Source organism: Nipponia nippon, unplaced genomic scaffold (assembly GCF_047370975.1).
Source record: "Nipponia nippon isolate SJK-2023a ecotype South Korea unplaced genomic scaffold, ASM4737097v1 scaffold_9, whole genome shotgun sequence".
Taxonomy (NCBI): domain Eukaryota; kingdom Metazoa; phylum Chordata; class Aves; order Pelecaniformes; family Threskiornithidae; genus Nipponia; species Nipponia nippon.
The window spans coordinates 38,329,987-38,356,097 of record NW_028262413.1 but is presented as its reverse complement, the minus strand read 5'-3'; the positions used below and the strand labels follow the sequence as shown (position 1 = coordinate 38,356,097).

At 43.2% G+C, this 26,111-nt stretch overlaps 1 protein-coding gene across 2 annotated transcripts in view; it reads left to right on the top strand.

The window, feature by feature from the left end:
• HOMER2 (homer scaffold protein 2) overlaps positions 1-26,111 on the top strand; it is a 58,954-nt gene that overhangs the window by 14,429 nt on the left and 18,414 nt on the right. For both annotated transcript variants that reach the window (XM_087745471.1, XM_087745472.1), the window contains exon 2: positions 9,421-9,577. In XM_087745471.1, coding sequence (XP_087601597.1) covers positions 9,421-9,577 — 157 coding nt within the window. The remainder of the gene's footprint in view (positions 1-9,420; positions 9,578-26,111) is intronic.

Below are 26,111 nucleotides of genomic sequence, written 5' to 3'. Positions count from 1 at the left end.
TCCCCAAGCCTTCTGCCACACAGAAGACATAGTGCAAAGGATTAATAATAATAATAAAGACTCCGCTAGCATTCTAAAGGATTTTCCTGCTAGTTCGCAAATTCAAAATAAATTACTCTCTTCCTCCAACACTGTTTTTACATTATTTTCTACTCTTTGATCATGTCTCACCAATGCCAACTCTAGATGTGTATGGTGCCCGATGTGGGGTGAGGAGGCCAGGAGCGGCTGAGGCTGCTGGCACCTCATCTCCCCCGGCATGGCTGGTGCCGGGGGCTCCTGGGCTGCGCTTGCAGGGTGGGCGAGGGCTCCGAGGAGCACTGCCTCTTGGTTTTGGATGCTGCCTGAGGAGTTTAACACAGGTCAGATCTGTACACTGGCTCCTTATTTCTCCTTTGTAAAACAAACCAACCAACCCCCATGGTGTTTTACCTGTGCATGAGAAAAATTCATGGTGGCACAGAGCTGTGGTTTCGTTCAGGTTCGGCTGGGCTGCGCTGGCAGCAGCAGAGGCCGATGCGTGCCCCGCGGCGGGGAGCTGAGCGTTTCCCGCGCACGGGGCGCCCCTGGGCCGGCTCAGCCCCGCACACCCCACCGTAATGAGCTCCCATGGGGTCCCTCCTGCTCGAGCCTCCCTGCGCTGTGGCAGAGGGTCTCGCCGAGGGCTTTCCAGAGCGGCCCCCAACATGTAAAATGCAAGGCGAGCGTGGGCCGGTGCTTCATGCTTTCTGACACCAGCTGCATGGGGTAAATTTTGGTGCATGCGGGCAGGTCTGTGAGCCAGAGCCCGGGGAGCTGTCACAAGCCGGGTGTTCCCTGGGTTTGTGCCTGGGTGGGGACCGCTGGCAGCGGGCGAGGCGCGGGGGAGCCTGCTCTCCCTCTCCTACAGACTTGGGCGCTCTGCGCCAAGATTTACACTTCCAATTTACAATAGCAATCTTTGCTGAAATATTACAATACAAACATTGTGCCACAGAGGAGGCTGTGCTAAAAGTATTAACTCTACTGGAGCTGGGGCGAACCCAGAGGATGTAATTTTTAACCGATCCAGAGAAAGGGGAAGGCTTTGGGGGTCTGTTTATGTGCTGATGCAGCCTCATTCGTCAACAAGGGTAGGAGAGGTGCTGGGGGTAAACAGAGTGCAAGTATTTTTTCAGTTTAATAGAGCTTGAATTTATCCCTATGCAAATGGAAGGCCCTGTAAACATTACTGGGGGTGAAAATTTCTGGATCTTCTTTCGACATCTTCTCAGGAAAAATCTCTGAACTCATCAGAGTAACACAACCAGTTTCACACACACATGCCTCAGCTTGTTTTTTTCCAATAAATAACCATACCTGTGGAGGATTAGTTCAGGGTCCTCTCAGTTCCTGTCACTTATGTATGAGTGTTTATTCACAGTGTCTTGAAAGGTTAATAGCTGTCTGGAGATAGCCCAAAAATAAAGCGTGAGCTTTTTCACTGCCCAACTTAAGCCTTTTAATTTGTATATTGACTTCATAAAGGCATAATGGTATTGTGAGACCTTACAGATGTTACAATGATTTTCATACCGAGGGCTTTTTGTCCTCAAGATTTATTCTTGTGGACTTAGTCAGCCGCAAATCAAAAATGAGTTTAATTAAAGTCTGTGCTTTTAACAGAAAATTCCTCTTTAGCTAGCTAGGTTTTTTTCTTAATTTTTTTTCTAAGTAACTGGAACTATTATGTTTCTTACAAATGCAAGAAGCACTTTTGCTAATTACATTCTGTCAGTTGAAATAATAATGCCAGTAAAAGAAGGGAGCTGAAAAGATTGATTTTTTGCACGAATTTCATATATTTCTGCAGGTGAGTTGATATCAAATCTAGTATAAAGTGGGCACCAGAGAATCATGACTGTGGTTATTTGAATGAGTTGCACGACCTTACCCTCGATCAGCGCTGCCGCCAGATTCAGCACTTCTTTTCAATTTCAACCTCGTCGCGAGATCAGTCTGCCTACAAAATAGGAATTTCAGCAGCTGAAAGACTGAAAAGAAGGACTTTGAGTAACTTATATTTAAAAAATAGCTGTTTCTTTTTCTTGTTTTCTCTTTTGCTAGGGACAGTGTAATTTCTGTCCTAGCCTGGGTTTTTCAGAAGTTGTTCCCTGTACCTGCCTGCGTAGCCGCAGTTCCACCCTGCAGCAGGGAACGCCACCCGGGAGTGCAGGGCTTGGCTTGCAGAGTACTGACAAATGCAGTTTAAGGGGTGCCTGCGTATTTTTTTTTACAGAGAGAAAAAAGAAGAGCAAAAACCAAGTACAGTTGTCCCCTGTTAGCGCAGCCTATCGCTCTGGGCCAGTTCTTCCATCCCTCGTGTACAACAGATATTAAGGCCTCCCTCTTTGCACTCAGCCTTCCTGCCCTGTATTGCTCAGGGTTGCTTCTCCATCCTTCCAAGTAATTTTTGCTGTGGAAATACCTGTGTGAGGAGGACTGTTTGCACTGCAGGACAAACGGGAGCTGCCCAGGTCTGTGGAGCCGAGCAGCTCTGGGCAGACCTGTTTGCTTGGCTGCAGGCAGGTGGTTTGCAGGGCTGGCCTCCTGTCCCACCTTCCTCCATGTCATGTAGGAGCAGTTGTTAAAACCACCGATAGCTTCTCTCTGGTCTGTAAAGACTGTTAATTTTTACAATAGTCTCTCTTGTTCAGTGGTGAATATTCAGCTGTTGACTTAGCCTTTTACATTCAAATAGTCAAAAACTTCCCTGGGTAGAAGATCTGGTATAAAACTGCCCTGCAATGATAGCGATAGCAAAGCTACAGAGAGGAAATGAGGCGATTTAATTTTATTTCCAGGCTTCCTACTGGCTCTGTTATCCCAGGATGCCATCTCACTCTCGATGGCTGTTTCCTCAGGTGTAAAATGGAGCCATTACCCACCTGCTTGCTTCACACTGAGTTTTGCACCCTTGCAAGTTGAAACAGGCTTTTCACTTCTGCTGGTTGTGTACGCTGACAGCCGGCACCAGAACTTGCCTGTCACAGCTGATGAGATCTGAATGACCTGGATTAATTAGCATATGCCAGTTTGGGAGGGGAGCAAGCTGCCTGCTTTCATAATGCTGGTTTGCTGCTACCACATCTGTAAAATGTGCAGGTTTGGCGTTCACTTCTCCCCAGCTCTGTGCGTTGTCTGTGCGGACTGAGCCCAGCCTGCCATCCTGGTCCCTGACCCCAGCCGTGAAGTGGGCAGTGATGGATGTTGAGGTTATAGTATCTCAGGGAATTGGGCTGAAACAGCTGAATTTTCTCTGTTTGTGGTGAGTGTAAGGGGGATGCGCTTGTCTTGACTGGAGTGCGTGCAGTGAGGCGAGGAGGGTTCCTCCAACTTCATCCTTGGTCATCATTAAGAAGCTAATTCGTGTGGTTTTCCGCTTCCTGAAAAGATTTGATCCAAGATGGCATGAGCCTTCAATATATAGAGGTAACAGGCTGGAGGACAGCAGACTCTCTCTTTTGCTTTGAGCAAAGATTAATTTTGTGTATAAACTGCAACTGGTGTGCTAATTACCATGTGCGACACCATGAACTGTAACTTCTCCCCACAGCAGTTACGTCCTTCATCAGAGGTCTGCCTTTACTTGGATTTTGATGTTTCAGGGAGAAGGATTGGTTGTTTTTTAAAGTTTGAGATGTGCATGTATGAACAAGGGAGTAGTGTTATGGGTAGATGAAACAGTATTTTCACAGGAAATTTTTAGGCATCATTACTTGCCTGGACTTTCATCAGGATGAGTATTTCAAATAGGAGAAAAATCTCCATCCGTGAACTCAGGGGCCATCATGCATCAGTAAAATCTAGAAAGGCAAGGCAGCAGCAGCCTGGCAGGGCAGCTGCACACCCCGGGGCATGGGGACCCCCGGTGCCAGCACTGCTGCCGGCTGAAGGGGGACATTTGGTGCCTTCTGGGGTCTTGGAGGAGAGCTTGCTGCTTTCAAGGGGCAGGATATATTTATTCAGTTTTGTTTGGGACCGAAGGCACAAGTTTGCCGTGCTACTGTGTTCTTAGCCTTTGGAGCCATGCATGCATTTTTGAGAAGTCAGAGGCACAGATAGTGCTCGGTGGCTTTGGGAGCCGGCGCTGTTACCGTCCCAGTTTCGCACGGGAGTTGAGGGCGGCTGTCCGGTGGCCCGGTGGGAGAGCCCCACATGTGCGGCTGCCGCGCCTGGGGAGGGTGGTGTGGGAACGGCAGTCCTCTTTTTAGCAAAGTTGCTTGTTTTTGAATTATCATAAAGAAATACAAATGGCACTCCAAACTACATTATATGTGAAGATATAGGTAAAGGATTAGTTCTTTTTATTGCACTGACAGGCAGTAGTAGTGATGCTCAATCCAAATAACTATTGACACCAAGTTTATCATGTTGCGTTTAGCAAATAAAATTTTTTGTATCATGATCGGTGATGGGGGGTATGCCACAATGTAGGATTTTGCATTCACACCTACTCTTCTTCTTTCTTGAAAGATCCTCGTTATCTAATACTTGTTATAGCAAATCACTGCAGATCTGCAGGCGCTGTCAGGTGCTATAAACCTCAGCGTGAGCCTGACGCTGGCCTGTAGCAGGAAGCACCACGTTCCAAAAACTCTACGCTGATGCGCTGTTTGCAGGCATGTGCATCCTCCACCAACTGGCAGCTCTATGAGGACATGTTCGTTTAAAAAAGTATATTTATTCTAATTGGTAAATTAGGCAGTTAATGCAAAGCTGTCTAGTATTAGTGTGGGGAGAGCACAAATAATCCTGTCCTGTATGCTAGGAATCCTTATCCCAGAAATTTTATGTGATCTGCTAATGAAAGTTTTAGCAAAATGTGCAAATAGTGGTTTTGCCTGTGGTGGAGTACCAGAGCTCCTGTCACAAATATGTTTGATGTTCCAGATCCTACAAATATGTTTGATGTTCCAGATCCTACAGCTCCAGTAAAGGAGCTGCTTTGTTCTATTTACTGCTCCATCAGCGCATCCACCTGGTGTGCACTGGATGCTTTGCGCATTTAAAAGAACTTGGGTGCTGATCCCCCAGGCACCCACGTGAGTCACTGTGTTTTATTTATTACCAAAAAAGATTGCTCCAATACAGAAGTGTTCACATCATCAGTGCCTTGTTCAGAGCCGGAGCCGGCACCACGTGGCCCTGCACACGGCTGGGGTCTGGGGGCAGGGGCTCTCCCAGATGCCAGCTGGCCACCCAGCCAGGGCTCGCCGTGCCGTGGCTCCATCAGCCACCCATATCCCACAGCCCTTACGGTGCTGGCTACCAGTCAGCAAAAGCTCTTTACAGCTGAAGTGATTTAAATCGCTGGTTGTGCTCATGATTCAAATGATAAACAAGGAACTTCGAATTAAATAATTTGAACTTTTCCTAAGTGAGAGCTCATTGCCGTTGATTAGGAAGAGTAATATAAAACACATGGCTTGCAGCTAGTCACACACTTGTAAAATTTGGCATGGCTGTATATTAACCAGAAAGTGATGCTGTATCTCACACAGCTGTGGGTGCAGTTGGTTAGCTCCAGAGTCTTGGTTTTTGCTTTTTAAATTCTTCAGAAAAGGTTTATGACATATTTCTACATTAATGGAGAATGATTGTTTTTTTTACTTGAGATTTGTCTCGTATGACACAAGGACTGAAATTAAAAGTCAACTAAAATGCGTAAAACTGTGACTTGAAAATCGCAGTCATATTTATAAAACATGCTGGCCATAAGTAATAATAAAAAAAGCTTATCAAGGTGCATTTTCTACCTTAATCTGCATTATTAAACAAAGAACTATTAGCTATAATTTAGGTCTCCATTTGCTACTTTTCAAGCAGCTTTACGCTGAACAGTGGATGTTACTGTCAAATTGATTTTTAAACATTTTTTTTTTTTAAGCAGTATTTAATCAATCATTCACAACTTTGGTTAAAATTCCTGAGATTTTAAACATTCATAAATTCTCTTTGTCTTCTGATTGACGAGTCCGCAGCCTGGCTGGCAGCGCCCCTGCTCCCTGCCTCCCCGGGCAAACCGGCAGTCTCGTGTAACGACCAGCTTACAGGGGCTCAAACGGCACAGGATGTGCTGCGGGAATTTCAAATTAGCATTGCTGCTGTTTTAAGCATAAAACTTGGTAAATCTCTGATAAAATGAAAAAGAAAGAAACCCTGGGAAATGAAGTCATTCCTCTATCTGTAAAATGCTTTCTTGAATGTCAGAAGTTGCAAGTGAGTAATGCAGAATAATCCTTCTCAATTTGGAGCTCTGTAAGGCCGTGGTAAGTCTTTTAAAAGTGTTTAATTCAGAATTTAATTTGAAAATTGAGTGCCACAGTTTTATTGTCATCTGTGCGTGCTTCACTGGTTAAAAGAGTTTGGGATGCAATGAAGGAGGATGTTTTCCCCCCCATGTTAAAAGCTGCACCATTGGAGTTTGTCAAAGCTGTTGGCCTTGCTGACCCGCCGTGGTGTGAGAGAAAGCCTGGTGGCACCAGTTCCCAGTGCCGGTGGTGCCGGCTCATGGGCCCTGCCGATGGGTTTGGTCTCCTTGGGGTAACAGCTGAGCACAGACCTGCAGGCGGATTCGGCAGCCGGCAGTGCGGCAGGGCAGGCGCGGCTGCAGAAATGCATCTTTTCTTAATTATTACGAGCCAACACTGGGAAATTCTTCCAGGAGGTTATGTCCTGGGGGCACTTCGTCTGCTGCAGGGCGTCAAAAATCAGTCCTGGGGCTTTGCTGCCTTGTAGAGCCACCTACGGCAGAAAGGTCAAAGGCGTACGTGGAGAGCAAGCAACTGCCCCTTCCAAATTTGAGTCTCAATGAAAGGTCAACAGCTCACTTCTCTTGAATGAGTTAAAATGCTTAAGTTTACACATCGCATTTCCTTTTTTTAAAATAGTTTGTCAACTAGCACACTATCGCTCTGAGTGATAGGACTGCTGTTTGCACCCAGGAAGACAAAATGCACTTTTTTTTTTTTGGTTTAATAATTGTAAGGATTAGAAACATAGTCAGGTTTTGCCTTTACTTTTTAATAAAAGCCCCACACGAATGGATAAATGGCTATCTCAAACCCTGAGCTTCATTATCCATTAATTTATATACTTGGATGCACATATACAGTTCCTGTTGACAGAAGGAGCAGCTCTAAGACTCCTGAAAAAATGGAAGTAGATAGTTTTATCCTTCATTCTTCTTTTATTATCTCCAGATTTACTTTATATGCTTACTGCTCCTGCTGCAGAGAGGCCAGGCATAGTTTTAACAGTGTTTTCTGGTATTGTTAAGATGAGTTAACAGAGTTAAAGTTGTTTGTGGAATATGTTTGCATGGAGGAAACTTCTGAAAGTTTAGACTGCAATATATAGGTCATATTACCATTAGCAAAAACAATTATTAGTAGAATCCACTAAAAATATAGAGCTAAGTAAAAGGCAAAATAAATTCAAAATTATTCTTCACTCCGGGAAAGTGTGTATTTTTAGAGTAAAAGAGTAAGCAGCTTGGGGGAAACTTCCCTTCTGTGCATTCCTTATTGCAAACAAACTTCATGACCTTCGTGGGCATTATGCTACTAATCCTGTGTAATGGATGATGGAAATATTTTAAAAATGTTATGGAGACCTGCCCCTTCTTTCCTCCCAGGTGAGGACGGTATCGGTTTTAGCATGTGAAATGAGAGTCAGGTTCAGTCAGTTTCTGATAAGGAGGAGCTGACGCAAATGCTGCTCTTTCAGAGCTGTAACATGACAGTCCCATTGTAATCTCAATTTATTTAATATAAGTTTTATGGGGTTCAGCACAGCTGTCCATCCAGAAACCTGCATGGCAGCCTCTGGAAAAATGTAAAACTTTGCATATGTCTTGCAAGGAGAAACCCATTGTTTCATTTTCTCCCTCCTGAAGCCTTGCTGGGCTTTGCAACCTCACTCCATCTTTCCGGACCTAATTCTACACTTAACTCATTTCATCTGTTTGATATTCATAAATTTACTCCCCTCGATTTTAATTTAACTGCAGCGGTCAAACAGTTGATACAGTTCCTACATACAGTACCTGAAGTTGTTCTGTTCTAAAAACGCACAGGTGGAGCTGAAGATTATAGAAATCTTAATTAAAACATAGTTCCAAAACTATGGGACCGAGAATAATAGAAGAGCATTATTTATATGAATAGGAAAGAATAGCACATGAGAGTGAGAGATCTCTCTGGCCTTTCACCTACCTCTTTTCATTTGCTTTGTGCCAAATTCAGCCTGGCAGCCTTTTCAGTTTCCACATGGTAAACATTTTTGGGTGGTAACTCTATTGTTGTACAATTGTTTTTGAATCCTGTCATAATTCTGTCAAGTGTAACTATTCATGATATAATATTTTGTATGTGATAAGAGTATATTGAGTGGTACACTTAATATAGACCATTCTATACTGTAGCTTTTAAGAACTAAAAGCATAAAGATGTATATAATGGCACAGTAGAGCTGGATTTGCAGTTCACTTCTTCTAAACTTGGATTAAAGGTATAGTTGGAAGGGAATTTAGTTTTATGGCCTTTAAGTCTTAATTCTGATCTTCAACGTAGGTGACTGTGTGTATCATGTTTTGTTCTTTTGGTCCTGCATCTTCGCTGCTTCTACCTGTGATTGTCACGTGTTGAAGGTAAAATAAAACCCCTCCACTGTGTGCACAATTTTCTTGATGAGAAAAAGCATCCGAGGAGGGCTGGTGTTTAGGAACAGGGTGTCAGGGGCAGTAGATCATCCACTGAGAGCTGAACTGAAAGGTAATATATATCAACACAGGGTTTTTGTTGTGTTTCTTTTCCCCCTTGCTCCCCAGGATGATTGACTGTTTTTGCATCTGATGAAATTTTCATGCACATCCACAGAGCAGTGGGATTCTAAGGATAGAGATTAATATTTCAGTAATTATACCATGCCTGTAGGTCGCCAGAGTCCTTGGTGCATCCACAGAGGAACACTGGCTGTAGGTAGCAGTTCACAGGAATGCGCGGCAGGAGGAAATCCAGCCGCGGGGGGCTTGTTGTTGCTTTTGGCAAAATATGTGGATGGGGAAAGAACGCACGCATGTGAGTGTCCTTTCCTGGAAATAAATATTTTGAGGAAAAGGTGGGTACCGAGTTAGTGTAACATGGGGAGAAAAAAGCCGATTGCTTCCTGGGCTATGACAGTAACTTCAGGGTGCTGAATGTCACGTAGCAATGCCAAGGAGAGGCACACAAGGCTGGATCATGGCTCGGCAGCGTTACTGCTCTGCCTCTTCACTTGGGGGATTGCCAGGCGCTCTCTGTCTTGTGCTTTCAGCATGCCTGGTCAAGGCTGGGCTTCTGGGACATTTCATCTTCCGCAGACTCATGCATCCATTTCTCCTGTCCCTCCCTATTCCAGAGAACAGCCCATCTTCACCACCAGAGCCCATGTCTTCCAAATTGACCCCAGCACGAAGAAGAACTGGGTTCCCGCAAGCAAGCAGGCTGTAACTGTTTCCTACTTCTATGACAGCACGAGAAACAGCTATCGGATTATCAGTGTGGATGGAGCCAAGGTAGGAGGCTGATGGTACCCTGGCGTGTTTACTGTGCTGAGAGGATCGTGACTGTCAGCTCTGGCTGAAGATAGACATAGATGGGCTACATTAAGCACTTAAGTTCATAAATACTCACTTTTTTTATATAATCCATTATGGACACTTGTAGTGATAATTGGAAAAACACAGGGCACCTTAGAAGTGATTTTGCCAAACTGAATTGATTTTATCTCTGACTAGTTTGACTTCACAATCTTAATGAGCCAAGAGGTTTAAGTGTCCAAATTGAGTCTGTAGCACGGTATCTAAAACCACTACCCATATTAGGGAGATAAGGCCGAGGCCTTTTTGGTGAAAAAATGTTCTTTTTAAAGGGAATGAGGAGACAGATACGTGCAGACTAGAGCTTTTAATGTAAATGCCAACTGCATATGCACTTTTGCCTGTTTGAACTGTTTACAGGTTAGCAATTAATTTTCTTCAGCTTTCGCACTGGAGTTCATCAGCCTTAGGTGACAAATGAGGCATGAAGACTTTCCCCTCCTCACTCTCTTTTTTCTTCTTTTGTTTTGCGTTACCAGATAGTGTGCTGAAGTATTTTCTGTAAGAATCCCGATCAGCCAGATTGAATGGGTTGCTCAGACAACTGGTTTTTATTACATACTGGATTTATCCCTCTGATTAGTCCCTCCAAAGTAACTTGTAAGGTGATGGCTTTCCCCTAGCAGACCCCGGTCAGAGTTATAAGTTAAAACATTTCACTCATACAAAAATCATCGATCATTTCTGCCAAAGCACAAACCACAGGGTAACGAGACAAGTTTACAGCCTGTTTATCCGTGTTCCTGTTTGGATGAGGATGTTAAAATATCACTGTCCTGGGAGAGAGAGACTGCAGAAATCATCCCTTAATAAAGCTTTTCTATTTGTCATGCCTATTTCACGTACTTGTTTTTCCAAACATCTCCTGTGCTATATTTGGTTATATATTGGCTTATAAATCAGCCATACTGCCTGCTTAAATTGATGGTAATGTTTCATTGACATCAGTACAGCATTAATATATCACCATCGTTATGCTGTTTGTGCCGGTGTGTTTTCAGAAACACCAGCTAACTGCCCTGGCTGCCTTGGTTTGCAGTCAGTGCACACAACCCCTGCAACTTGCTGGGGAAAGCTGAGCCCCCCAAAATTTGCTTACACCCCATGAATATTCCTGCTCCTGTTCGGTCAAAGCTGGTGCTGTTGGCTTTAGGAACTCAGGCGAGTGTGACTTCCAAGCCAAAACTGCTGTACTTGCAGCAGTGGGTCGCTTGATTTGTGGATGTGCATGCATGCATTAAGACCAATTAATGAAAAGAAAGTAATTACTGTACGTGGGAGGGGGAAGGTGCAGGGGCAGCATATGCCCACAGCCAGAGGTCCTGCCCAGAACTGCAAAGTGTGTGCTGAGAACAAGATGGGCATCCACGCTTTGCTTTGTAATCTGCCCAAAAGACATTCAGAAGGAACCACCCCCTCCCTGTTTTAGCATGTCCCAGAAGAAGGTGAGCTTTCCATGATGAAAATTCTCTCCTGGGGCTTCCCAAGGAAGAATCAGTTGCTGGCCACATGAATTATTCCTCTTGTATTGAACCTTTGCTGATTAAGGAACAGGTTGAGAAGAGATGCTGCCTTCACACTCACCTCTGGAGCGTCTCCAGTTACCCTGCCTGTCCATTTTAAGAGTGCTGATTTGGAAAAAGAAGGGTGTTTATACCCAAATAAGTTAAAAGTTGCTTTTCTCCCTCAAACAACTATCGTTTAGTGTTTTGACCTACTTTTCTAGCCAAAAATGAAACTGGGTAGGACTGCGAGGAAGAATATAGACAGCATCAGTTGGTGTTGTCCTGCTTTCAGTACATCTCACTGATCAGAATAAAGTCTTCCGTGTGTTAGCAAATACCAGATGGATTAGCATCACGGCATCACTGTGGGCAGAAGTTATCTCTGTTTTAAAGACAAAAATGCTGAAGCTCAAGTGAATTAAGGGACTTGGCCCTAGAAGGATGGTGGTAACGAAGGACGTGCGTCTCCTACAACTCTCCATCCTTGTCTGAACTGCAAAGGGTCTGTTCTAACAGTTTATTTTAGACAAACATATACAACGCACATTGGCTTGCAGAGAAATTTCACTTAAATCCAACTTGTATGCAGCTGTTGGATTAACTTGTTTTTTGGGTTTTTTTTTACCTTATGTTGACATTACATAGTAACAATAAAAGTATTTTAAAGTGATCAAGAATACAGGCCACTTCACTTAAACATTGTTCATTACCCGGTTGCATAAGCTTTATTATATGTTTAGCATTCAACGTATCGCTCTGGGCAGCGTGTTGAATTGCAAGTATGCAGAGTAGCATAGGGCTGCTGAAACCCATTAGCACCGCTGTCGTGCAGAACATGGGGCAGGCTGCGTAACGTCAACCCGATGAGTATTTAGTTTCCTCCTCATGCACCACCAACCCGGTGGGCTGTGATTCTCGCAGGAGCGGCTTCCTCAGGCGGCTGCTGCTGCTGTCCCCGAAGGTCCGGACCCTCCACAGTCCCCTGTCCTTCAGCCCTGTCCTCTCTTCTCCCAGCAGGCATAGCCTGTCCCCTTCTCCTTCCTGGCAGGTCACTGTCCCTCGTCCCCAAACCCCTGGGGCACAGGAGGGTAAGGAGGGGTGTTGCAGGGCAGAGGGGAGTGGGAGGATTTAGGAGTGGGCTGAAGGGGGGGATTAAGGGAACCGCTGAGCCCATGTGTCTAAAAGCATAAATACTGGGAACTCATTTTGTGAGCACGGCTGGCAGAGGGGCAGGGGAGTTGCTTGGCTCTGCTGCCTGGCACAGCAGGATGCTGCCTTCGGGTCCTTACCCGTTTGCCAAGTGGTGGGGAAGGACAGAAAGGCCTGGCTGGTACATGCGGAGGAGGTGAAGACGGACATTGCAGCAGAGGAAAATGGGACAAAAAGGGAGTAGGGTAAAGGGAGGGAGCAGAGTGAAGTCAAGGGAGCTTAACTCGTCCCTTGCAGCGGGATATGGAAGAGGCTAGTGCTGAAAACCAGGAGTCCAATATGATGGAGGGCAGCCAGGAGAGAGCATACGCCTTCCAGGTGCCAGGCTTCTTCCAAATCCTCCCAGTCCAATGACAAAAAACCCCGTTGAAATGCCTGGGGAGTCAAGCACCGAGAAGCAGAGACCCTAGACTCGAAACAGCTTGTACCATTTTAATTCTTTGTGTTTGCAAAGCTAGAAGAGAACAGGTATTATAATTCCTGCTTCTTTCACAGAAAAGCAGGTGTTGTGGAAAGCAGCTTACAATTTATAGCAAAAGATTTCACAGATACCATACAAGCATGCACTGGATGATCTTAGCCGAGATACCGTTACCGAACAAGGGAATAGATTAGTATATCTTTTAATTACATTATAATTGACTTGTATGTTGTCAAGAAAGTAATTTCATCACAATGTTTTAAGAAGTTTCTAGCCAGAGGCTGTTTAAACAGCAGCATAATGAATGCTGGAGGAAATGATACAGTAAAATGCAAGGGCACACACTGATTCAGAGTTAATGAGGCAGCCAAGAGGCTTCACCATATGAAAGTGCCCAGCATTGTGGGCAAAAGTCAGCCCTGTTGAAAAATGACAAAATAACGGCGATGGTGCAGGGAGAACGTGAACTCGTAAGTGCCCGGTTGCTGTGTAGTGTGTGGAGGAAGCCACACACAGGGCTCCTCATTAAAAGTGACCTACATTGTTCTGCCTTTTAGAGGCAAAAAGAAAGTTTGAAAGCATGAAAATTACTCAGACCGATATCCTCCGTCATCCTCTGGAATAATGCACGGTAGTGCCCTGTTTGGTGGGTTTGTTTATTTTTTATAAATAGGAAATATGTGTTATCCAAACAATATTGACAAAGGGGAAAGGATGAGAAACTTGTGTCTGTATAGAATTTGAGAAGGAAATACTATCCCTCAGAAACAAGCTTCCATCCTCAATTTGAAATGTTCAGATGTTACATTTCTACAGAACCTGTGATTGCAACAGCATCATTTTTATCTTTTGAGAAATAAGTTGTTAATAAGGAACATAAAGCTATCTTAAAAATTAATAGCCAGCAATAAAGTGAGACATTCTGAGACGGCAGCAGCAAAGTGACACAGCAAGAGTCATCTCATGCCAGTCCTAAGTTGTCTCTGTGAGATGCTTAAACAGATGACTAGAAAAAATAAAATCAGGGTTAAAAAGATTAATAGATTGCAAGAGTAATTTTGGTAAACACATGATACAGGAACAAAGACTTTGTGTTTCAGAGAAAAAAAAAATTGTCGGCTGACACTCATTCCCAGTTGCTAGATCATTTAAAAGAGCTTGTTACCTAACAATTACCTTGAATATTGAAGATCAGCAGCTAAGTTGGGTATAAGTGTGTGAAAGTATTGAGGAGAGAACCAGGAAAATTGCTGTGCTGGGAAAGCAAAATCAGTGGGTCTATTTCTGAAGTAAATTGCAATTAGTAAGAGTAAGAATACGGGCCAAATTTTGCCAATCAGTATTCACGTAATGTTCCCCAAAGTGAATACAGTACATTATATAGTATGATGAAGCTGTTTGATTAAGTGGCATATATGCCCTTCTAATGGGGTCTGTCAGTGAGTGTCACAGCAAGAACGGACAGTATGATTTCCAGAGCAGAGCGAAGCTGGCAGAGACAGAGCCCCAGTAGCACGTGGCAGCAGATATTTAGGGAGGTAAGAAGAGGTGATGTGTAAATCTGCTGATATTTGATGTATTTCTGGCTTTCTCAGTTCCTCTACCAGTCCTAATTGCTACCTAATTTAATAGCTGCCCACCTCTTTATGACCATGCTTTTTTTGTTCTCACGACTGGAGGCAGGCGTCCTCGGCACACAGAGAGGAAATTCGGAGTTCTTCCAGTGCTGTGTTCAGAGACTCAAAACAAATCATTTTCTTTGCCCATGGAAATGGAATTATTTTAAGACATAGTTGTTAAAAATATCCTAGAGTATTTTGCCAAAAGGTGACTCTTAGATTTAAGAAGCTTTCCTTTCACAGGAAAAAAATTGCAGGGTATGGTAGCACGGATGAAATTCCTTCATCTGGCTTGTTCTTTATGTTCTTTTTTTTCTTTCATTGACGTAAATTCAGCCATTAAACCAATAGCAACTCTTTCTTAGGAAAAACCTACCAAGTAATTTAGATGTTACAAAGTTTTTGGCACTGAATTAAAAAAGGCTTCTGGCAATGCGTACCTCGCCAGGGGCCTGCGTTGGTGTGGCAGCATTTAACTGTGCCTCTAAGACCTCATGGATCTGATTTGCAATAACATGTAGCAGAAGATTATCACAACATCACCTTCCCTCTTGGCATTCAGAGTATCAGTGTGTTTGCCTGACCCCATGCTCGCTGAATTAGGTGAAGTACCCCGTTTTATATTTTTTAGATACCTAAATTTTTAAAAATACCTAAGTTTTTTAACTATCTAATTTTCAGGTTTAATAATTTTGTAGTGAAACGATCAGAGGATGTTTTACACCCTTGGGTAGCCAAAGATAAAGGGATGTAAAAGTACACGAAAAGTGGCCTTACAAAGTGGTGTGTTGCCTTTTCTTTTAATATGTATAGAGAAATCCTGAATTAAATGCTATGATTTTGAAAGGTGTGGGCGAGCATATATGTGTGTTTTGTCAAAGAAAGAGAGATTCTTTTATTTCCAGTTTAGCCTGCCCTAGTTTTATTTATGGCCGTCGCTTGTCAGGAGTGCTGTGTGCATCCCGGAGGAGCGCGGTGCTGCTGGGGTCCGACCCGGCTGCTCTGTGCCTGCTAAAATGCCAAGAGGCCTCGCTCCTCGCCCTGAAGATTATTTTGCTGACTGCAGCACTGGCAGGACTATGATTTCCAGAGAGCCCCTGCTGGTAAAATCTGATTAAATTAGCAGAAAATATTTTTTATTCCAGTTTCTCAAAGCTTTTTTCACTGCTGGGTAACTGAGATGGATATTTCTTTTTTTTTCCAAACTTTTTCTGCCGTGCTCTTTTCTGCCCTTCATGCCGTTTCTTCCAGGCTGGGTGGGAAATCTCTTCTTTTCTGGTTGTCCCAGAAAAAGAGTGCCAACTGGAAAAAGAGGGGTGTGGGGGGAGCATGAGCTCAATATTACTTATACTTCTGACACTGAGAACCAACACGAACAGGACCTTTCATCAAAAAGGCAGTGTGTGACAGTTGTTACTGTTTGAAGAGCCCAAACAACATATCCCAGCTTAAGGGTGGTGCCACATTAGGGTAAGCAGGTGGAAAGGTGAGCAGGTTTTGGCCTCTGGAGGTCTGAGTTGATTGATCCAGTATTCCTGCATTCTTGTCCATACCTGTCCACAAAAGAAACCTTCAGGTGCCATAGGAAAGAATTTCCAGTACTGGTCTGGCTGATTACTGTAATATAGAAATTTGTGCATATTTGGTGGCCTTCATCTTCTCTTTATCATAGTATGCTAAGTATTTCATGAACCATTGGAGCTAATTTCAACATGGTTATTAGCACTGGAGATGATACTGGAGCCATAAAGGAGTAATTCCTTTATGTAATGGAATTAAAGTAAATGGAATTAATTAACCCCCCACATAAAAGGAAGAACATCTTTTGAAATACAAAACCATGGTATAAAATATAATTTTAATGCATAATCCTGCCTTCCAGTGTGCATAGTTTGTGTGCATGTTATAATAAACATCTCATTGCTTTTATGCTTGCGAGATGACTATTAAGTAAAAACATTAGTTGTGGTTTTATGATCTTTATATATACATCATCTAATAGATATGTACTTTACTGTTGAGACAAAGCAACTATAATAATATCAGCCTGTATATTCTGTGAATCCATACTAGAGCCTTTAAAATAGTTTGATGCCATTTAATCACTCTCATCAGATGAGTTTGCTTCGTAAGGCAGCTGCAGTGTGGACTTTACCTGGTTCAGCTTTCCCAGCCCGTGCTGGAGAATGATGCTTGTCTGCCAGAGACATGTTCTAGTACCAATTGTGCTAAACAAAGTACTTTGTAAAAGATGCCTGAAGAGCCTCTAGCTCCTTTTGCAGTCCCTTTTGGGCTTGTTGTTGCTGTAAATAATGAAGCTGGATCGGGCTGCTCTCTGAGAGGCAGCTGCTCCTTTTGTAGAGAAATTCTGCTTCATTTTGTATGATGAGCAGATTAAGAGCAGGACAACATCTGTCCTGCCCCGAGTCGTAGTGCACCAGCCTAACCTGAGCTGGAACTGCTCTCTCACTCAGACAGGGAAACAACTTGGAGTAAATGGTTAATATTTTTAATAGCTATTTCCTGATTTCATTTAAAGATCTTAGAGTTGCGGTGGTGATGCAACTTCCAGATTTTTTCGCATCACTTTGAATGATTCAGGGGGAACTCTCAATTTAAGGAAAACTCGCCATCAGTGGGTGATGCTGGTGCCTCCTAGGCAGAGGCTGCTGCTCCGGCGAAGGCTGAGGTGCGGGCAGGAGGGTGTCTGCGTGGGGTGGCGGGTCAGGCACCTCGAAGGTGCCGGGTGTGCCCAAAGTGTTACGCTCCACAGGGGTCCTGTGGAGACGTAAGTCCTCCAGCCTGTGGAGTATCAAAGAGCAATGCGAATGGTGGGGTTGATGGAAGTTGAAGCAGGACAGATGCAAACAGAAAATGAAAGGCACATTTTAAAACGAGGATTAGTACCTATGTGGGGCGAGCACGCTGAGGTGTGCACTGGACCCTTCTGCTGCATAGACCAGGACTTCACATTCTTCTCAAAGACGTCTTTGAAATAAAACTGAATGAAATTAAGGAAAATAACAGTCCCTAATGATCGTAAAACATTTGTGTTGCCTATGTTTGTGGTGTACTTGGCTTGACTAAAGTTACTTGAGTTTTTGTTTCTCTCTAGACCTTAACATAACTTGAGGACATTTTCTTTGGAATTTGGTGGTGAAGAAATAAAGCATAAAGGGGAAGCAGAGCTGTCAGCCGAGGATGAGACTACCCACTTGCATCATCCTTTATTTGCTTAAGGTGATATGAAGTATTCAGAAACTCAGGCTGAGGGGAGGTGCAGGATTTAATAATTGGGAGGATAGTACATTACCTGGAGTTGTGTCTGCAGAATTTTCAACAGTTGCCAAGACTGGTTTAGATAGGTAGAGCAAGTAACATTGGGTGCACTTGTGTGGACAGGTTCTTGAGTGTTCAGAGGATAAAAAAAAATACTGTTAGGGCTTAACTGCAATAGTAATTTCAGAATTGCTAGTACTGGTGGAGATGAGCTGGGAATGGAAGGAAAAATTAAAAATGTTTGGTCAAACACAAGCTGGGGCTTCAGGTGAAAGAGAGCTTGTCAGAAGCTGAGAAACGGAGCAAAGTAAATGCCAGGAAATTTGGTGGGTCCCTTGAGGCTGCATCAACCTGAAATCATGATCATCTGCTGAGGATGTGTTTCAGTTTAAAAAAAAATAAGTCTAGCGCTGTAGAACTCGTATCATTTAAATGTTTCTGTATTAATCTCTTTCCAAGTTATTAAGTTTGAAATGTGAAAAATCCTCCGTTCAATGTCTGGATTATTTCTGGAAGTAAATCCTTCAGAAGCCGGTTAGTAAGCATAGGAGAAAAGATAACAAAGTGCTGGCAACAGCTGTATCCTTGACAGAAGAACAGAAGCACATCTGCCACTGTTTGATCCTATCTGGCTCATTTTTCTGCTTGTACGTACAGTGTGTGCATGTGTCACTGGCTCTGGAAAGACCACACACAACTGAATCCAGGGGATGGCAGAAACCTTTTCAGAAAAGCCATTTGTCACTCTTTAAAAAGGAAAAAAAAAAAAAAGGAAAAGCTAAAAATCCATGCTAGAGGATTTCTTGCTGCACCGCTCACCAGCAAGTAGGGAAACACTGGTCTGGGTATATTTTTCCTTTTTAAAACCTCTCTATAAAATTTCTCAGAAAAGCTCTGTAAAAGGAAGTGTTTCAGCACGTAACTGCCTCACACAGAGTTGTTTCTGATCACCAGACTCGAGTATGAATGTGGGATGTGAATGTGCCAGACAGGTTAATTAAACCATGTGATGTTATTGTAAAGAAACCTGGAATGAAGCAAAGGATGCCTGGTTTAGGTCACGGTCCTTGAACTTAGGAAAGCTTTTGAAGAATGTTGAACAAATTTTTGGTGAAAATAATCCATGCCTGTAGTCAGGTAAAAATTGAGAAAAATTTCCAAGTTTTTAGTAACATATTCAACACAGGCACAGCATGGTAGGGTTTACAGATGCTTTCCCTCATCTTTTTGGTTCCACTAGCTGATCAAAGCAAAACCTGTGGCATGAGACTGGAATAGGCAAATTTATAGATGGTAAAAACTTCCATACCTGCTGACCAGACTCCAGGGAGCATAGTAGTGCTCAGCTTGCTTGCAGGTTTTGCATTGTGCTGCCTTTTCATCCAAAAGAAATGATAAGGGGCTGAGGAGCCTTGTGCCAAAGGTGAACTGAGCACATGCTCCATCCCCTTGAGCTTTCCACAGCCTCCTCCCAGGGTATTAGGGACTTCTGTCAAGCGTTGCAATAAATGCAGCACTGGTTAGCTGTTCATTTCCTCATCTGGGATTTTTACTCCCTCTTTTTTTAAGTTCAACTACTGAAATTAATAAAGAATAATTCCTACAAGTTGTGCTTTATGAAACTCTAAGGATTGCTTGTCCACTGAAACAGCTATATAAATTATTTATTCCCTTCTCGCCCCATGCTGTCGTGCCAGAGGTATCTAATACTTGGAAATCCCTATTCGGAGAGTTAATGTGTCAGACATGCTAATCAAGTCATGCCAGATGGAGTTTATAAATAAACTACAGTGCATTGTGTATTCTTAAAATTTGAACATCAAACATAATTCAAGGCACTATTTTCCTAGTGTTCCAAAAAAAAAAAAAACCCAAACATTGCTTCTTTCTTGATTCTGGATTGTGAAGTTGCATCCAATGGCACAGTGGTTGTTAGATGGAAAATGAGGAATAGTGTAAATGACTGTCAACCATTAAATACTAGCTGAAGTCCAAAGCTGATTCTCCTGAAGAGTGAACAAGATGATCACATGAGCCCCAGCTAACCTCCACCTAGCTTTATTTTCTAATAGCAAAATAAGGGATGAGGCATTTCTGAGGATGCAGAAGAAGTGGAATTTTATATCGTCTCATAGATACCTTGTATCTTCAGTTGCATTAGTGTATTGCTCCTAAATGTTGCTAGACCTGGTTGCCCTTGTCATCTAACAGTGACCACTTTGAGGCGTTTCAGAAGATGCCAAGTAGATCCTGTCATCTCCTAAAAATAACGTACCTGCCCTTCTTGGCCATTCCTCATGCCAAGGGAGTTTTCCAGATTTTAGATAGGAAGTGGTAAGCTATCCCATTGCTGACCGCTTGCTGTGGGGTGTAGGTTGTTAAAGAGTAGAGGAGTCTTTAACAATGGCACATGGCCACGCCATTTCTGACCTCTGCAAAGGGACCTTCAGGCTTAAGTGAAGCTGTTGTCATACAGCTTGAAGGATGCAGAAAATGATCGGTGCTTAAATGATTCATAGAAGGACGTGGTTATACTCTACACAAAGACTATATGCTTTTATTAAATCCTCCAAAGCATGAATGTGATATAACTTTGGGGGTTTTTTTAATTGTAGATAACGCAACCTTCTTCCTCACCCCAATTTTAGTCACTAGGAAAAAATAAAGAGTCTCCACTGTATTCTTCTCCCTGTCTCTGATAAGTTAGAAATCTTATTTCTCATGTGAAAATAACACACAACCATCTTGGTTTATAAATTTTGTAAAATGTTGCATGAAATTCCTGGGTAACAATTTGTTCCAGTGTAGAAGATTTGAAAATCCTCGCTGTAGATTTTCTTCATGAAACAGCTGCTGGTGCTTTGAATCGTGTGGGTGGGTGGATGTGTGTGCTGTGCCTAAAAGGAAAAAAAATTCTAGTCAGATGTCAAAGCAAAAATAGGAGATTTTAGAGATTTAGACTGGGTGGAGGAGGTGGGAAGCCAACTCTTCAGAGATGTTAATTACCTTGGGAAGAAAAAGAGCGCAGTGGAGTAGGTGTAGCAGGAGATTCACTTAATAGAATTCACATAATCATGAACCCACTTTCTGTGCATTTAGACAGGTTCTCAGCGAGGGCTTTACAACAGAAATATTTTACCAGAGGAAAAACAGTTATTAGTCTTTTTATTGGAGGGGGGGCTATTTTTACATCTCTTTTTGTGAAGGAGGACAAGAGCTGTATGGTTTTTGTTTGATTTGTTGGCTTTTGGGGTTAAAAATGAGCCTCATCATTCATTGAATTATCCTGGGGATGCAAGGTGATACAAGGAAAAAAAAGCTATGTTGAACTGTAGAAATGGCCCTTTTCCCACAAAGCAAGCGCAGCAGCAGCATGTGAGATACTTTATCCATAAAAGGTGACTCTCCTCTCTGCAGAGGGAGCTCAAATTGGGAAGTAAATGCTTCGGACTGCAGCAAGCCCTCTGCAGCTTGCAGGGTGTCCTGGCGTCTTCCTCTTTGCAGAGTGCAGATGAATCACTGCGGTTCCTCTTCCTCTCCTGCCTCCTGCAGAAATACATGATGTAGTTATGGAAGCTTTTGGAGTCCATTGATGGGTGAAGTAACTACTGTCCAGGTTAACTGTATAGAACAGTAAATCTTGAAAAGCAGTGGCTGGCCAGGCTTGCTGGCCCTGTAGGGATAAAATGATGGGTACCCGGAGCAAGGGTCTGGTAGTAGATGTCCTGCCAACTGTGGCCTATCCTGTGCTCTGGGCCCCCCCAGTCATGCACAAATGATGGAGTGGAGCAGGAGGAGCAGCAAAATGGAGACACTCAGTGCTCTTCTTAACATATGTTTACAGTGCTTCCAATCTAATTAATCCATACCCTCAGCCTGTCCCAGGTAAAGCGCCGCATATGTGTCAGGTGCAGCAGATAAAGCAAAGCTAGAACAAGTGCCGTTGCTACTTTCAGTTTTCCCAGGCTGCTGCTTTTTTTTTTTTAAGGACCTTCTACAAGGACTTAGCAGGAAGGGTGGGGAGAAAGATTTGATCACATCTGCTGGCCCTGATTTGTAAAACAACTATAATTAATCCTCCTGCATTGCAGGTTCACTGTTTTGGCCAAAGGCTGTTCTTGCTTTCATCCCCAAGTTCTTACACTGCTGTGAGCGTGTCTTTGTGCTGCTCCTGCTCTGCTCTGTTAGGTGGCCTCAGCAAGGGACTCTTTTTTTCCCTTTAATAGCACTGTCTTGATTAACAATATGTATGTGTGTGCTGGCTTTGTAAGACTGGAAATGAGATGATCAGTTTATCACCAGTGACATATTGGTGAAAAGTCATTACATGTAAGCCCAGAAACTGTCAGCAGAGATAGGGAGGATAGTAGGTCATGAAGGATAGTGCAAATCACGGAAACGTAGGTGGGCTAATTCCACGAGGGAGTTGCTGAACATTTGGGATAGAGGGAGAATTTCTCTGCAAAGCCATCCCTGTCTCCTCATCTCCACATCCAGTGTCACAAGCCCTTCTGATTCATGTTGACTTGAGGAGCTTGGAAGAACCTGCTGAGCTGTGAGGATTAGCAGCTTCTTTCCCTCCTCATTTCTGTTTTTAGACTGGGATACATCTTTACTGAAGATTAGCAGCCTGGTGGGTTGGGGAAATTAGATTTCACAAGGTCTGCAAACTGGAAAGCACATATTCAGAGGTGTGAAAATGAAACGGGGAGGTTTTAATGTAGTGACTTCTTAATGAGTAGATGCTATGGCCTTGAGCCTTGGGGCTTCTCTGGAGGTGAGGTTACTTCAGAGTAACAGGTGATGTGAATTTAAAGGGAAAATTCCGGAATAATTCCTAATCTGACACTCTTGTCCCTGAATAAGGGGCCCTTTTCTGATTTAATTTAACACAGTTCCAAAATACATTGACTAATATATTAATTAGCTATTTCATAGCTGTTATTTCAGTCTTTTCCCAGGTAGAGCAGCTTTTGACAGGGCTGGCTGCATTGGCTCATCATCCCCCTTGGAGGGTGTCTCATCAGAGGAAGCGTCCTGGCCAATTCCTGCTGGCACGTTGGCCCTCCTCCTCAGGGCTGTGCCGCTGGCTCTGCCAAATGCCCACCGCGATCACCGCTCTCCTCCCCTTGGAGCTGAGCTTGGTCTCATCTCTGCTTTTCCCTCTTGTGGATCTGGCAAGCCGGGGCTGATGCGACGAGGCCATGTGCTGTGAGCCAAGCTGGCAAACCTCTGTGTGCTGCTCCAGCTCCGCTCCCTCTGTACTCCAGCCAGCCAGCACGCATGTTCACCTTATGTTAATGAAACGGTAACTTGGGAAAATGGGTTTTCAGGAGCCACATCAGCTTTGCCTCTTTAGTGCGGTGTTGTGATACGGGGAGTGTGGGAGGGGAACCCTTTCCATACTTGAAGCATCCCCTAAAAGAAATGGCAGCTGTATATATAGGCACTGCTCATATATCACAAGCGGCATGAGCTGCCAATACATTTTTTTTCCTTCTACGCACTCAGGTCGTCTTGTGACCCCTCCCTGCTTGATTTATTTGGCAGTTTCTCTCCATGGGAAGGCAGTGGGATGGGTGTGTTACAGCCTATGAATGTTCTGCTCTATGCCAGCTTATTTGCATTCACTTTTATCTGATGAGTATACCTGGTGTGTTTCTAAATGTCTGGAGTAATTTCTGGCTGATGTAGTGCTACCTTGTACTGCAAAAATTCTTCTGTGTCATCTTTAAATAAAAACTTAGATCTGTCAGGATTGTTTTTCCCCCAAAGGAAGCGAAATTAGTATGAGATTTTGTTTGGCTTATGTGGATGTATCAGGAATGTTCACCATCTGATACGCTTGCATGTAGATGAGAGCAAAGGCACATATTTTTTTTAACTGCATGTAGACAACTCAGTCAGTATGATGAATGAGTTTATTATTCTGTAAGGTGCTTATTATATTATGCTTCTCTTTGCCTTTGTCTTTAGGGAGAACTCTTTAACCACTTCAGGGATTGATTGCATTTGATTAGAGAGTAGTTTGTCTTTTGAATCCATTATCCTGGATGAAAGTCCACAAGTTTATTCAGTTTTCTGATGCAGCCGGAATTGCACCGTGTGTGTATTATATGAATGAGGACCAAATGCAAAGTTATTTCGTAAGAGCCCATTTGAACTGATGAGTTGCATTTTCTTATAGAATTATAATACTGGATTGCAGTTAGGGGTGGAAAAGAGCCCGTGGGCTCATCCTGCCCGCAGCAGCTTTCAAATATGTCCTTTGCCTTCTGCACCCTTCCTCTCAGCTCCTTCTTCCTTTGAAACTTGGAAATTCTGGCTCATCCTTTCCTGGAAAAAGAAGATTTTCCCAGTTTGGTTGAACATTCCTGTTGTGGTGGCCACAAAGGCTTCCCCTGTGGCTGGAGACCTTCTGCCCATGAGATGGAGGAGTGGTGGGGAGTAGTTTCCTTCTGCAATCACGTAGCCAAGGGTGAGCCAGCTTTGGGAGGGGGGACAGGCTGGGTTACCTGGCAGGAGCGCTTGCAAGCCTTGCTTCTCCTTATTCTTTGAAATCATAAGAGCCTTTCTTTCTCCTAAACACAACCAACATGATTGCTCCCTGGCCAATGTAGTATCTTTGCTCTGAAATGATGACCAGATTTACGTGGGAAGTGAATGTGCAGGCTGATGCTCCCAAAGTTCAGTGTTACAGCATCTTTCTGCAAGCGTGACGGGGCGATGGGGTGAGGATGGGGAGGAAGACCGGGTGGGTACATGCAATGTACCCGCAGCATCCAGGTCCTCTGAATGGTTTCCGTGAGCTCTGATTTAATCTCCTAAGCTTTTACTTAGGTTTTCAGTTCTCCATAGGAACGCAGCATTTCTGAAGTGCCTGACTGACACAGGAGGATTTAAGGAAAAAAAAGGTAGAGCCGGCTTCTAGGCAGTTTCACTAATTGCAGCTTATTATAAATGTAACAGATGAACTGTCAGTTTCTTAAGGTGTGTAATCACCACAAGGTTTTCTTGGATTCTGCACTGGCTATAGAAAACATTAACCTCTAAGGTGCTAAGCTAATGTAGTTCATTTCGTTGCTCAATAAGATGTTTCTTGGTTTACAATTTGCAGGCTTCATTATTCCTTTTATCGCTGCTTTGATAATATTGGACTGTGGTCTAAAAGATATCCTTGGTGTGTTTTTTTATATATTTTTATTTACTCAATGGTTATCGTAGGAGGTAAGGAAGAACTTTTATTCTTCTTGGAGTCTGCTTCCAGTGAATGAGGCTTTTGCCTTTCAATAAAAGGGGCCATTTTATTAGTTTTTCCCCACAGATGTCTAATTTGATAGGCACAGTAGGACTGAAGTAATACTTTTTATCACTTAAAATTTCTGGGTAGTTCAGAGCTTCTAAAATAAATTCTGTAACTTGAGAAGCTAAACATTTGTAAGTAGTTCATCTGTCTGATGTAAGATTTTTGAAGAAGAAATATACATATAGCACTTTCCTTCAAGTTTTTGGAAAGCATCCTGATTTTTTTGGGTCGGTGGTAGCTTTTCCTCCTGCTCTTGTGACTCTCTGTATCATGCAATCCTCATATCATCATACTCCCTTTGCATTGTCAAAACCCTACATAAAATCCTTGATTTTCTTTTAATTTAGATCTCTGAAGTTGCACTTAGATTTTATATTGGCTGCGTTTCTGTTGTGTGACTTAGCCAGAGGAGAGTACGTCTGGGCAGCCTAGCTTGTACCGCTGCCTGTCAACCGGCCGTTCAAAAAGATGTTTTGACCCTGGAAGCTGATGTCTGTATGGTGTGTGTTGGCCAGCGCTGGTTGCAGAGTCACCTCTCCCTCTTTCTTCCCTGGTTCTTCCCATGCAAAAAACAATTTCAGGAGCATCAGCCACCTGGCCCTCATCAATTTGATCCTTTTGCTGAAACTTTCAGTGGTAGGAAATGGCAGAAAATCGTATGTTTATTTGAAAGTGATGATGCAAAAAGAGGGAACCACTGAAGTCGAGCAATTTCTAAGAAAGCAAATAAAAGCATCAGCACAGAGGCCAGAAGTTAGGGAGGGGACGGAGGCAAGTAATCATCCTTCTCTGGTAAATTTAATTCACACTTTTTGCTAAATGTAAATGATAGCTTAGGAAAAAAACTGCTTGGAATACATAGTAAAAGATGTTGCCAGGATACTTCCTGATCATGTTAATTAAACTGTCCCACAGATTTGGCTTAATTACTGCATAATTTGCATATTGGAGATGATGGTACGCATTACTAAAGAAAGCTCCTATTCTGTTAGCAGAAAGAACATTGTACATGAATTAATTTCCAGGGGAAGGAGTCTCTAGACTCATATAATGGTGTATCTTGCAAATAAAGTTAAGATTTTTGATAATGAACTGACATATATCTCATTCC